This window comes from Peromyscus maniculatus, chromosome 4, assembly GCF_049852395.1.
Source record: "Peromyscus maniculatus bairdii isolate BWxNUB_F1_BW_parent chromosome 4, HU_Pman_BW_mat_3.1, whole genome shotgun sequence".
In the NCBI taxonomy this organism is placed as follows: Eukaryota; Metazoa; Chordata; class Mammalia; order Rodentia; family Cricetidae; genus Peromyscus; species Peromyscus maniculatus.
The window spans coordinates 49,711,740-49,725,167 of record NC_134855.1 but is presented as its reverse complement, the minus strand read 5'-3'; the positions used below and the strand labels follow the sequence as shown (position 1 = coordinate 49,725,167).

The window sequence follows — 13,428 nt, the reverse complement described above, 5'->3', positions numbered from 1 at the left end:
ACTTGTCTCTAAGGTCTCGGGAGTCTGGTGCCTGTGCAGCCATCCCTGAAACACGTATGAATTCTCAACCTGCTGACAAATCAAGAATCCTGGAGTATGTGCAAGGCCAGCCCTGAGCCCTGGAGAAAGTACCAGAGGAATGCCATCCCTGAGGTCCTGCCTGGTTGACACCAGCCTCCCCCAGAGCCACAGTTCCGCTCTACGTGCCTCTTTGATCGTCTCGCCATCCCTCCAGAGCGAGACCGTATCTGACGCTTCTTTGATTTCTGAGTCATCTTCTCACACCATGTGGCCTACAAAGTATTTTGGTTTTTAGCAAACGTGTTCCTTGATTTCTTTCAGTCTCATTCCATCACACCAAAATAGCTAACACACCACCGATACGGGGGTCAGCCACAGGCAAAGGAAGCATCAGCAGTGTGTGTGTGTGTGTGTGTGTGTGTGTGTGTGTGTGTGTGTGTGTGTGTATGTGTGTGTAGGAAACATGAATACAAAAATTAAAAAAAAAAGAAAAAGAAAAAGAAAAAGCGTAGTTGCCTTTAAAAGATGACAGCCTGTTGGACATGGCCCACCATCCTTGACCTACCTCATCTTCTGCTTCAGCCTGTGAGACAGTGGTCCTCAGGGAGATTCATCGACTGCACCTCCTCAAAGCTTTAGAGAGCTTCAAACAAAAGGAAGGCAAACTCTTTCCAGAGAGAAGATGCTCCTGTTACCTCTAGTAACAGTAGTTCAGTATCATTCTCCGGGGTGAGCCGCTCATCGCGAGCAAAGGATGGCAGTGTTTCCCGTGAAGGTTCACACAGTCCATGTTTAAGCTCTGTGGACCACAAGCCTCCTCGCAGCTACTCAGCTTCGCCGCTGCAGATTGACAGCAGCCACAGACCGTATGTAACCAAGTAAGTGTGGCTGTGTTCCAACAGAACTGTTGATGCACACTGAAATTTGAATTCATATAAACTTTATGGATCGTGAAATATTACTCTTTTTATTTATTCTCCAGCCAATCAGGAATTCTAGAGCCATTCTTGGAGGATTTACAAGCCACGGTTTGCAGATTCCTGCTCTACTATGGTCGAAACAGGCAATGAATGATTCACCAAACACGTGACTCGGTGATGCCCCTTACCCACCATGCAAATCACCACCTAGAAACAGTCCTTAAAGCCGCAGGAAGTGTTTTTTAAAAGTACCATTTCACTATTTTAAATCCCAAATAGTAGGAATTATATAATTTTTGTTTTTAGTTAACCATCACAGATCAAGGAACAATCTAGGTAAGATCCATAAGCAGCCTGTAAACTTGCTCTACATTCATGAGTGCACTGAAACTTCTGTGTCGGTTTATACGTCCCGGTGTCCGGCAGCATTCCAACTTTCAGGTGAGCATTTATAGACAGCCTGTCAGTCTGACCATGGTCCATGACCACAAGCAGCTGACACACAAAACGCTGTCCATTTTCTTTCTTTAGCCTAATCAGCACAGCTACATATTTCTGAGCGTCTTCTCTAAACTCACGTGAAGTTTAGAGAGTATTGTCCCGAACCAGGATTGCTGTGTAGACGTGCCAACCGGACACTTCTCTGACTTTGTTTCCCATGTCGATTTGCTTCACTTCAATTTCCCTTACCTATGTCTTCACTTAAGTAGACTTTCTTTCCTCTTTTTAAAGTTTGGTGTGTGTGTGTGTGTGTGTGTGTGTGTGTGTGTGTGTGTGTGTGTGTGTATGCATGCATATGTGTGAGTGTGTGTGATTGTATGTATGTGTGTGTGTGTGTGTGTGTGTGTGTGTGTGTTAGACATGTGGATACACGTGCATGGAGAAGTCAGAAGTCAAAGCTGGGCGTCCCCCTTGACCGTCCCTCTCAACCTTCTTTTATTAGACGGGGTATCCTGTTGACTGTGAGGCGCGTCATTTGGCCTGGCTGGCTGGCCAGGAGCTCCTGCCTCTGCTCCCCCATTGCTGTGTCTGCAGGTGTTTGCGGCAATGCCGGGCTTTTTAACAAGGTGCTGGGAGTCCACTCAGGTGTCTGTACAGCAGACATTTGACTGACCGGGCCATCTCCATCAACAACACCCCCTCACACACACATACTCTCCTCTATTCCAGCCTCTGGGCTCCTCTTTCTTCCAGATAGCCACACTCCTGGTCACTTGGCGCATGCGCACATTTGAACTACAGTTCTCAGCTGAACTTCCTAGGCTCCCAGCAGCCCGGTCCCAAATTCCACTTCACTGCATCATTCTGTCTTTTCTTATGCATACTTGGAAATGCCCATGATAAAAGGCTTAGAAAACAGAGCCTATCTTCCTGTACTCTAAGGAACTCTAAAAGGAACTTGAGGAGAGAGGGGTCCCTTTCCACATCTGTGTGCCTTTGGCCAAGTTTCTCGTCTGTCTGTTCAGACCTCCCTATTCTCTGTCTCTGGTAGACTAGCCCTCAGCCTCTCACGTCCAGGCCTGACTGCACTTCCAAAGCACTTTACACATCCTTGTTAAAACATTAATCCCCAGACTGCAGTTACACAGTTACCTAGCTACCCCACCACAAAGCCGTCAGCACCCCCAAGCCAGGAAACAACTCTCATTGGTTGCACACCCCCAGTGCCTAGCACAGTACCTGGAACAAGGTATTAATGCTGTACCTCTCAGATGCATTAAAGGCAATGCCCCCAGCAAAGAGGCATTACAGGGAGCTTCCCAGACAACTTTCATCCACACTTTCAGCCTTCATTCTCTCTTTTAAAAAATTAACAGACTATGTTTTAAAATGAAACTTGGAAATATGCCTCCCCTACCCGCTTGCAATAAACCAGCGCCTCCTAAATGGCCCTGCTTAGGAATTCTGGGAACAAGGCCACAGAACAGGCAGCCAGGTCTTCACACCGGGAAATAAAACGCACACAGGGCATCTCCTAGTTCCCCACGCACTTGGCACCTGCCCTTCTTCCTCCCTTCCATCTGTCCACCGTTGCTGGGAGGTGAGCTTGAGATAATCTGTAGCCTCCTTTTTCAAGCTCAGGAAGTAAGAGATAAGTGCGAGATCAGAACTCGAGAGCTCTGTTGATCTGACGATTCACCTGCATTTCAGTCACGCCAGGCTCAGGAGGAACTGGTTTGGTTTGGTTTTTGCCCATTTGAATGGTGACAGGACACTGTGGCACCATGTGCTGGAAGTCCATTCCAAATACTGCCAGGTAGGCAGATGCGCAGGTAAAGACCGCATATCCATCCCACTCACACTGCTCTATGACTCTGCCCTAAGTCCTCACTGAGTAAAGGATTTCCACTGAATTACTGACTGTTCAAAAAGTGTACACTATGCATTTCTGCAAAGAGAAGTATGTTGCTTACTACCCAAAATTATCACTCACGAGGGTGCACTGCTATTTATAGGTTAAGTGCAAGCTCTTGATTATCTCTTGTTTTATAATTCACTTTTCCTAAAGTATTAAATTTAGATTACTGATCACATTAGCAGACTCTCAGCTTAAATATGACTTTAATTCCCCCACAGAAATTTGGATGACTTAACCATCTCTTCAATTGTCTTACTGTTTACTGTATGTAATTTCTCTAATATTAGTATATGCCACTTTAGTCAGAAGTGGGGCAATGCCTGCCAAAAATATTCTTGCTACCGTGTGGTAACTAAAAGTCAAGATCATTTGTCATATTACGTTATTCAAATGAGTTACATTTAGCTCTCCTCAATTAGTTAATATCTTTTCATCAAAGGCCCATAATAGTAGAGCATGCATAGCAGGCCGCATTTAAGATCTTCAAGTTTGATCCGGTTACAAATCTGTTCATTGAAAAAATTTCAATATGGCAGAGCACAGAATATTTCCCACAAATGCAAATACAGATATCATGCAGATAGCTGCAAGATACGAACCACTGGCCTTTGGCACCAAACTCTGAGATTCAGAGGCAGTTCACTCTGCAAGACATTTTGCTTGTTTCTTCCAAAGTTCAGATGCATCACCTTTTTCCTTAGGGTAATAAACTGTAATTGCTAACATACTGTGTGATGTTTACTGTTAAATTTGCAATCTGGACAAACAGAAAATTACACTGTCAGCGCCTGGAAAACAACTGCAATCCGTTGTCCCCCACAGCACCTTCCTCAGAGGCTGGCCAGAGTCAACACTCTCTGAGGTTTACATGTCTCTTCAGGGTCTTTTCTGCAGAGATTAAGAGGAAAGCCACCTCCCCGTGACCTTCTTAACACAGACCTTGAGTGAGCGCCCAAGGAAAGAGAGCTGCGGATTTCACCAGGGGGCTTGACAGCTCCACTGCGTCCCTCACTCTTGGTTTTCAGAAACAAAAAAGGTGACTCTGTACCTGCATGAGCCCCCTACCCCCACCCCGGCCCCTCCGAGAAACTTAAACGACATTCACCCTGAGGGCCTGGACAGTCTGAAGCCGGTATGGATGCACTCCCCCAGGTCTTAATGCCAAGGGAAACCACCCACCCACCCACCCACGAGTGGAGCGTGGAGTCTGCGGGGCGGAAGGGGACCGGGGCAGGCTGGCGCCTTGTCTCCCCCCCCCTCCCCGGCCAGCCCCCCGCGGCGCCGCATTCTGTCCCCGGCACGTGGAAGGCTCTCCCGCAGGTGGCACCCCACGAGCGGCTCCCCGCGATCCAAATCCCGCACCCCGGGCCCGCATACCTTTTATCCAGGCAGGCGATCCACTCGGCCGAGGACGGAGAGTGTGCAGCGTGCGCAGCGACCATGTTGGGCAGCGGCGCGCGGTGGCCCCGGGCCGCGGCCACCTCCCGCGCGCCTCCCGGCGGGCTCCCGCGGCCTGCGGGGCGGGGACCGAGGGGCGGGCCAGGCGCGGGGCCCGCGCTGCACTGCGGCGCCCGCCCGCGGGGGAGCCCCGCCACCCCGCCCGCCGGCCCGCCCGCCCGGAGCCGCGACCCCGAGGCACCTGCGGCAGGTGCCCCGCTCCGCCCGGCCCGCGCCCACCCGCACCTCCTCCGGGCCTCTGCAGCCGGTGGCCACCCCGGTGCTCCTGGACAGGGGATGTCAGACTCGCTATATATTTTTCGTACGGCAAATGCCACTAAAATGGCTGCTGCCTCTCGGTTTCCTTAGAAACCCATTAGTCCTCCTCAGCGTCTGTCAAAACTTGCAGGCTGCTCCTGGCTCACCTTTGCAATGCGCCCCCCCCCCCCCCTGCGCGCTCCCCTTTAAATAGGGATGAGAAAGGGCAGGGCTGTGAAGGCTTGCATGGGGTGGGGGTGGGGGACACCATGGTCTCTTGACGTGGATCCCAGAGGGTAAATGATTCTGAAGGTTGGGGGCGTTGGGAGCTGGCAAGGACAGAGAGAGGCAGTGTGGTCACTGAGGCAGAAGGACCCAGGAGACCAGAGGATAAGGGCGCGGGGGGGGTGCAAACTGAAGTCGCTGGCCTTGAAACTTTGACTTGCTTGGGCTCCACGACCCAAGCACGACAAAAAGAAACAATTAAGAATGGGGTATCCCTGGGTCCCAAGCCGAACTGGGGGTTCCACGTCTGGAAGCCAAGGAGCCAAAGGTCTTGGGCACTCCAGGAACTTGGGTGGTGGTAGCCTCTTCTCTCCCACGGCTTTCCTCTTCCCTGACCCAGTGCTGAGGGTGGCCACAGCTGCCTGTCTCCCGTAGGTGTTCACACCAAATGTTGTGCCTGGAAGTTGTTCAGTTATACTCTGCCAAAAAAACAACAAATTCACAAGGACGGTTGTTCAGGAATCTGGGGACAAGTTAAATCTGTTGGACTCCTACCAAGCGATGTTTTGATATTTGTGTCATACATTTAGGAACAGGCAAGGGTGGAGAGGGACATTGCTGTGCCCTCTTTGTTCATTGCTACTACTCCCCCCCACCCCCACCTCCACCCCCACCTTCAGGGCAGATTCAGGGAACCTGGGGAGAAGGAGGCAGCTCATGCCTTCTGGGATGCTTTTGTTCTCATAAAACAACCTTGACCTTCAATCTTTCCAGAGAAATTTCCATTTCCCCATGTCCAATAGACAGGCTCTGGTTTCAGACCGGGCAGCAGCTGCCTTCAGCAACACCTCCCTGCTCAGGCTAGTCCCTCAGCCGAGCTTCAACTCTGTTCCTTTCTATTATTTACCATAATATCACTTAACATAACATACCACATTAAGATTTCCAAAGACGCCATCTTATATGGATTGAAGGAGAAGGTGCCTTCTAAATAGTTTTGTTTAAAAAAGGTATCAGAGCTGTTGGAGCATTGCAAGGTTACTGAATGCTTGCTCAAAAATGCCTGAGGAATATCGGGAAGTAAGGAGCCAGAGGAGAAAAGGACAACACATCACCTGTCACCACACAGAACTCAAGGTGGCCATGGGAGGTCACAAAGCTAAGAATATTTGCTATTTGTTAAGTCCACTGGGTTTTGGACAGTGGGCGGCATTCTTTATGTATTCTCATCTGAGAGGCAGAGACAGAGGGATGACTGCTGTGGATACCACTCTATATAAATAAAACACTGATGGCCAGTGACCAGGCAGGAAGTATAGGCGGGACAAAGAGAGAGGAGAATTGGGGAAACAGGAAGAAGGGGGAGAGACACTGCAGCCACCGCCATGACCAGCAGCATGTAAAGACGCCAGTAAGCCACCAGCCATGTGGCAAGGTACAGATTTATAGAAATGGGTTAATTTAAGCTATAAGAACAGTTAGCAAGAAGCCTGCCACGCCATACAGTTTGTAAGCAATATAAGTCTCTGTGTTTACTTGGTTGGGTCTGAGCGGCTGTGGGACTGGTGGGTGACAAAGATTTGTCCTGACTATGGGCAAGGCAGGAAATCTCTAGCTACAGATGACATTCCATAAGGGACACTAAAGATCTTTGAAAATGGAATGAGTGGAAAATTAAATTGAGGGAGAAAATGGACTGGTTTAAAGGAAGACACTTGTTATGGGGGTAAGGTCCCCAGGAAGTCTCCCACCCATATGAAGCATGTTAAGATCTGTCTGATAAAATGCAGGGGCTTTGTTTGTTACGTGGGGGGGGGGGCACTGACTTCCCTCTAAGGACAGGCAGAATTATTGAAATATTGGCTAGAAGGAGCACCAACAGCTATTGCCTCGTTCAGAGCATGTGCATGACTCCGTCATCCTGGAGGTAGGTGCCAGGGAGTCACCACGACAGTGAGGGCCACAAAGGACCCATAACCCAGACACAGAACCACCTCTTCCCTTGAACTGGAGTGGGGTGTGTCTAACTTCAGAGTGATGTTCCTGCTGTTTCTGTCGGTGGAATGAGAATATAAGGTCTGCCCAAAATGACTTCCTAAGTAATAAGATCTAAATGGTTATAGACTGTTACTCAAATATAAGAATGGAGAAACATCTCAGGAACTAAGTGTAATAGAAGTAATCCCCCTGAGGCACAGTATTATTGATATACAGATTATTCTCATGGTCTGAAAGGGATTTGATCGTTCAGAACTACAAAAGTAAAGGAGACCGTACTACCCGATTACTGTTATTGTGAAGAGGGAAAAGGCCAGGCAGAGAATACAAGAATATCCTTCTATCTTTCTTTTTTGCTAATTCTTCTTTCTTTGGCTTATTTACTTTATTTTATATGTGTGAGTGTTTTGACTGCATGTATATAAGGGTATCACATGCACACCTGGTCCCCATGAAGATCAGAAGAGGGCATCAGATCCCCTGGAACTGGGGTTATGAATGGTTGTGGGCTCCCATGTAGGTGCTGGAAACCAAACCCAGGTCCTCTGCAAGAGCAGCAAGCACTCTTTACCATCTCTCCAGCCCCTCTTTTAAAGGACATAAAAAAAATAATACCAGACTAAAAAAGACCATACACGAAGTGTTTCCATTTTGGAAAATGTCTAGAGAAGGTAAATTTATAAAGATAGAAAATAGATTGGGAATTGCTTGGAGCTGGGCAGCAGGGGGGCGGGGCGATCATGAACTCAGTAAATGACTTAAAATTGCCTGTAGAGAAAAAAAAAATTGCTTGTAGTGAGGAACACACGTCATAAATTCACATAATCCCTGAATGACGTGTTTACAAGGAGTGAATGTTACGGCATGCAAATGATATCACAATAAAACTCTTTAAAAGAAACAGTAAACTTATCTGCGGTGGTGTGGGGGTGGAGAACATGCATTGATTAGGAAAAACCTTAAAGAAGAAAGTTATAGGAGAAAAAGTAAAGATCATCTACAGTTCTATCACCTACAGATGACCTCCTTAATATTTTAGTGAACTTCATTCTAAACTTTTCTATTTAAAAAAAGACACAGGCAGGGGCTGGAGAGATTACTCAGTGGTTAAGGGCACTGGGTGCTTTTCCAGAGGACCTGGGTTGGATTCCCAGCACCCACATGGTGGCTCACAACCACTTGTAACTCCTGTTTCAGGGGGTCTGATGCCCTCTTTTGGCCTCCACAAGTACTGCACACAAGGTACCCATACACATAAAAAATAAATGTTAAAAAAACAAAAAGAACAAAAAAAAAGAAACAGGTATATCCACTGTAATGATACGGGGCACAGGAGGCTTTGGCAGGTAGACCAAGGTGCCCCTCTGCGGGTGAGGCAGACCCTGGGGTGGGGTGGGAGGCTGGTGCTGCCCAATGGGAGTTGGGAGTTACTCATATCCAGGCACATGTCCACGTGGAAATGAATTTACTTTGATGGAAAGATGAAAAGAAAGGAGGGGAGAAGAGAGGACCAGGCAGGGAAGGGAGAAAGCACAGAAGGGAAGAGATGAAGGGAGGGGATTTTCCTTTAAAAAGGAGGACGTCAAGATGCAGGGCGGGTCCCCAAGGGGTGGGTCAGAGTACTAACATTCACAAACACATATGTAGAACTGGCTGTCAGTATTCAACCATCTATGTTTTAAATGTGTATAAATATATTCAAGCAGGTTTGAAAAATTAATAGATCATAAACTTTTCTACTAGTAATGGAATATGTTTTACATGTTCAAAATATCTTCATTGGGAATTTTTACTGGTTTCTGAATACTCAAATATACAGCTTTAATTTACTTTAGTATTCTCTAGACCTGTTTTGATCATTGGCAGAAAGTTATTTTCTGCCTAGTCCTCTCCTTGTGGTTCAGTGAATTCTCTCCATGACAGCTGACATGGTCAAGGGAGGTCTCTATGACACTCCCACTAGGTGCAAAGTATCATTATATAATGTCTATCTGCTAATGCTGACCGGCCCCTGGCCCTTAAACAAGCCACTTACTGTTCAAGCTGCATTTTGTTTATCTGAGCAGAAGCTGCGTTATCAGCCTGGAGGTAGGCCCCTCAGTTCAAACTGCAGTTCCTTCTTCCACTAAGAATTTGGCCTTAAATAAATTATTTAAGATTCTATTTTGAGTGGGGTGGGGGATGGAGGGTGAATGCTTTTAATCCCAGCACTCAGGAAGCAGGGTTTGAGGTCAGCCTGGTCTACAGAGTGAGTTCTAGGACAACCAGGGCTACACAGAGAAACCCAGTCTCAGAGAGAGAGAGAGAGAGAGAGAGAGAGAGAGAGAGAGAGAGAGAGAGAGAGAGAGAGACTCTGTTTTATTGGTACATGGAAATATTCATGGCACTAGATTCATCGATAAGTGAAGATATTCATGGCACTCTATGTGGGAATCAGGCTTGTAGGACTTGTAATGAAGCGCCAAGTACAAAGTATGCATTTACTAGCTCTTTGGTATTATTCTCTGCACAACACAGATAGATAATATGTACCCTCTGTGTTTCCTGGAAACGTAGTAATAAATTATTGAGGTCCCTTATATTGATGGCCTTCTATTTACATTCTGTAACTTGAAATTTTCCACTGTGAAGGACTCAGGAGATGCTTCTCCCTGAGAAACAATAATGCTTCCTACTCAGGCTATTTTGAGCTTCCTATCACAATCAGCACCATTCACTCCCTGCACAGCTCTGCCATTCTTCACTTGAGAGCTCCACATACGTAACCCTGGATAATTATTGCCATATAGAAATCAAAGGCACAGCAGCAAAAATCAAGAAGAGCCAGCCCTGCATCTTCCCATCCCTGGAAAGTCCACGGCTGGGTCTTCACTGACATCCTGTCGGCTTCCATGAGGATAGAAGCCCGTGATATACTTCCTAGAAGATGGAGACCCAAAACAGCGGGTGGGGTGATCCAAACTGAGTTCAAAGATCTGGGCTCCAGTTATGCTGATAATATAAACCTAGGGCAGAGAACCGAGAAACGTGGACTATGACGCCGGCATTCAACAGTAGGACAGGAAAGGAGAATGCAATTCTCTCCTTCCTCCGCTTCTTGCTCTATGAAGTTTCTTAAGACTGGATGATGGCGGACTCTGGCGGAACACCTGCTTTGCTGCGTCGGTTATCAATCGGCTGCTGGGGTCCTCCTGTCCAACCGAGAGAGAAGTGGTGGGTAGGCAAGGAAAAACTCTTGGACGCTGGTCTCTGGCAGCTTCTGCATCCTTTGGCACTTGGCAGTAGTGATGGCAGCAGGGGGTGGCAGCAGGTGGTACTTTCCAACATCACAGCTTCCCTGCAGGCCTCAAGAGCCAGGATCCTTAGCCCCGGGGTGAAAAAGAGTTTTTATCTTTGGTGTAGGCCAAGGAAGTCCTTAACCATGTCACAGCCCCTGAGCTGTTATGGTTTGAATCCCAAAGGTCTCTGGTGGGTTCACATCTCTAGCCTTTGGCACCACTGGGAGAATTTGAAAACCTGGGGAGGCGGGACCTGGCTGCAGGAGGTGGGGGTGGTCGCTTAGGGCCATGTAGTTATGCTTGCGTACTCACACCTGCCTCCTAATTCCTGGCCCACTGTAACATGGACAGAGATGCTCTGCTCTGCTGTCCCCACGCCTCTGAAACCACAGCCAAAACCCATCTTTCTTCCCTTGGTATTTGGGCATTGTCTTAGCCAGTGTTCTACTGCCGTGAGGAGACACCATGACCAAGGCAGCTCTTATAAAAGAAAGCATTTAATTGGGGCTGGCTTACACTTTCCATTATCCTCATGGCAGGGAACACGGAGGAGGCACGCAGGCAGACAGGGTAGCTGAGGGTTTCACACTGGGACCCACAGGCAGCAGAAAGAGAGAGCCAGTGGGCTGGCCTTGGGCTTTTGAAACCTTAAAGCCAACCCCACTGCCTTCTTTCCTCTAGCGAGGCCACACCCACTCCAACGAGGCCACACCTCCTAATCCTTTCAAATAGTGCCACTCTCTGATGACAAAGCATCCAAATACATGAGCCTAGGAGGGCCATTCTTACTCAGACCACCACAGGCACCTTGATAGGAACAGAACTCATACACAGACAGGTCTAGGTGTGGGGACTCCCTGGCCCTTGGCTGTGGCTGCTGTTCCATCTCCTGGCGCTGGGGAGTCTAAGACCTAACAGCAGATGCTGCTGCTTCCACTGCTGTTACAGCGTCCTGGTCACAGCTCCGTGACACTGTGGTGTCCCCAGTCCAGCTCCCCTCTTGGTTCCTGCTGCCACTGTTGTGACTGTCTCTCTTCTTGGTTCTGCCACAGCTGCTCTGTGAACACTCTGGCAGTTCCTGCCACCATCATCACCAAGTTGTCAGGGCCACCAGCAAGGTCACCACGCTTCCTGTGGCTCCACCTCCTCCGTGGCTCTCTGAGCCATGGCGGCGGCTCTCCAGCTCCCCACTTCTGTGACTCTGTCTGTCAGCTGCTCCGTGTCACTGCCGCCACCTCTCCTTTCCTTGTTTCCAGCTCAGCCCACTCGACTAACATCAGGTATCAAAAGCAGGCAAGAAAGGGCCTCTTGAGAGAAGCCTTGTTATTGAGAGAAGCCAGGTTGACATACCAAAGAGGCTGCGCAGAAGCATGCCTCCTGACCAGCTTACAAAGCTGTCTTCTCATGCAGCCAGACACAGGGCAAGGTGTCGTCATCACAGGAGATCTTCATGCAAATGAAGGACCCTGTTTACACCAATCATGGCTTCGCCTCTTTGGTACCAGTCACAGCTATTCCTCTGTTAGGCCACCTTAGGAGTGCTCCCCTTCTGCCTGGCTGGAAACGGGTGCAGAGAAAGTCAAGCAAAAGCTGTCTGGACCACATGTGGCTGGAGCTGCACCTTTGGATGCAGAGAAAGTCAAGCAAAAGCTGTCTGGACCACATGTGGCTGGAGCTGCACCTTTGGATCCAGGGAAAGTCAAGCAAAAGCTGTCTGGACCACATGTGGCTGGAGCTGCACCTTTGGATCCAGGGAAAGTCAAGCAAAAGCTGTCTGGACCACATGTGGCTGGAGCTGCACCTTTGGATGCAGGGAAAGCAGCAGTACTTGTCATGTAGTTTCCTCACGGTGTCCAAGGAGCATTTAACATGGCCCGTGACGGCCTAAAGGTAGACCAGTTGGCTATTTGACCAAGGTCCTCACAAAACAGCCAAGATATTATGGGAGAGTCTAACAACTGTCACTTAGGCGGTTACATCACCCTTATGTCTTTCCTTATTTGCTAACAGGAAAATCAACCTCAGAAGGTATGCTTACAATAAACTACTTGCTAATGGTGGTTTTAACAAGTCTTCACAGAACTTTGACGATGCTTAACACCTGCCTGGCACCCAGGTAGTGGTGGGTCCCCCTAATCTGCTTTAAACCCAGGGGTTCAAATGCTAATCTCATGGAGAAAAACCCTCAGAGACAAACCCAAAACTGGGCACCTCTTGATGCAGTCAAGTTGACACATGAAACCAAGCTGTAGACTCTACAAGCAAGCTCTCGCTCAATTACCGCCTCCCCGGCACTTCTCTCTTCAAGTCTTTGTACTTGGGTATTTTTATTGAGAACCCGTGTCTCTGCGTCTCCCCGTCTCCCTGTCTCCCCGTGGAATTTCATCTCCCTTCCACTTCAGTGCCTCAGGTTACACTTACAGGGGAACAGCTGGGATTTGGGCTGACGATGACTGTGTGGAGTCAACTTCCTCCTCTACACCTCCATGCACACTCCCACTCAACTAGAACAATTGCCTTTCTAGGTGAGGCAACTCACCTGGGAGTTGTAAGGAATCCCACACTCATTAGGAAAGTACATCTCTGTGGGCCCTTGAGCTTTCTAAGGAACAGTGTGTAATTAAAACCACCTGATCAGGAGAGCTCCAATTTGTGGCTTATATTAAAGAGGTTGTGGTTTTGCAGATATGTCCATATCTAGGAAGGATAACTGGATTACAATTTTAAAAAATAATAGAAGGGATAGGAAATGGCTAAAATTTTGCTTATAATAATACAATGGTCTTAAGTTTCATGGATAAAGCAAAATCACAAATGGTCCATGTTTAGAACCTCAATATTTACAATACTAAATTCGGCATTCTTAGATTTCTTTATAGGCTTTTTGTTGCTGTTATTTCACATTTGATGTGTTTGGTGTGCATGTATGTGT

At 48.1% G+C, this 13,428-nt stretch overlaps 1 protein-coding gene across 3 annotated transcripts in view; it reads right to left on the bottom strand.

Annotated features, from left to right (window-relative positions):
• Window positions 1–4,808, bottom strand: part of Rapgef4 (Rap guanine nucleotide exchange factor 4) — a 286,523-nt gene extending 281,715 nt beyond the window's left edge. For all 3 annotated transcript variants that reach the window (XM_006972425.3, XM_006972426.4, XM_076569671.1), the window contains exon 1: window positions 4,678–4,808. In XM_006972425.3, coding sequence (XP_006972487.1) covers window positions 4,678–4,742 — 65 coding nt within the window. In that variant the 5' untranslated portion in view covers window positions 4,743–4,808. The remainder of the gene's footprint in view (window positions 1–4,677) is intronic.
• Between the last annotated feature and the right edge of the window lie 8,620 nt (window positions 4,809–13,428).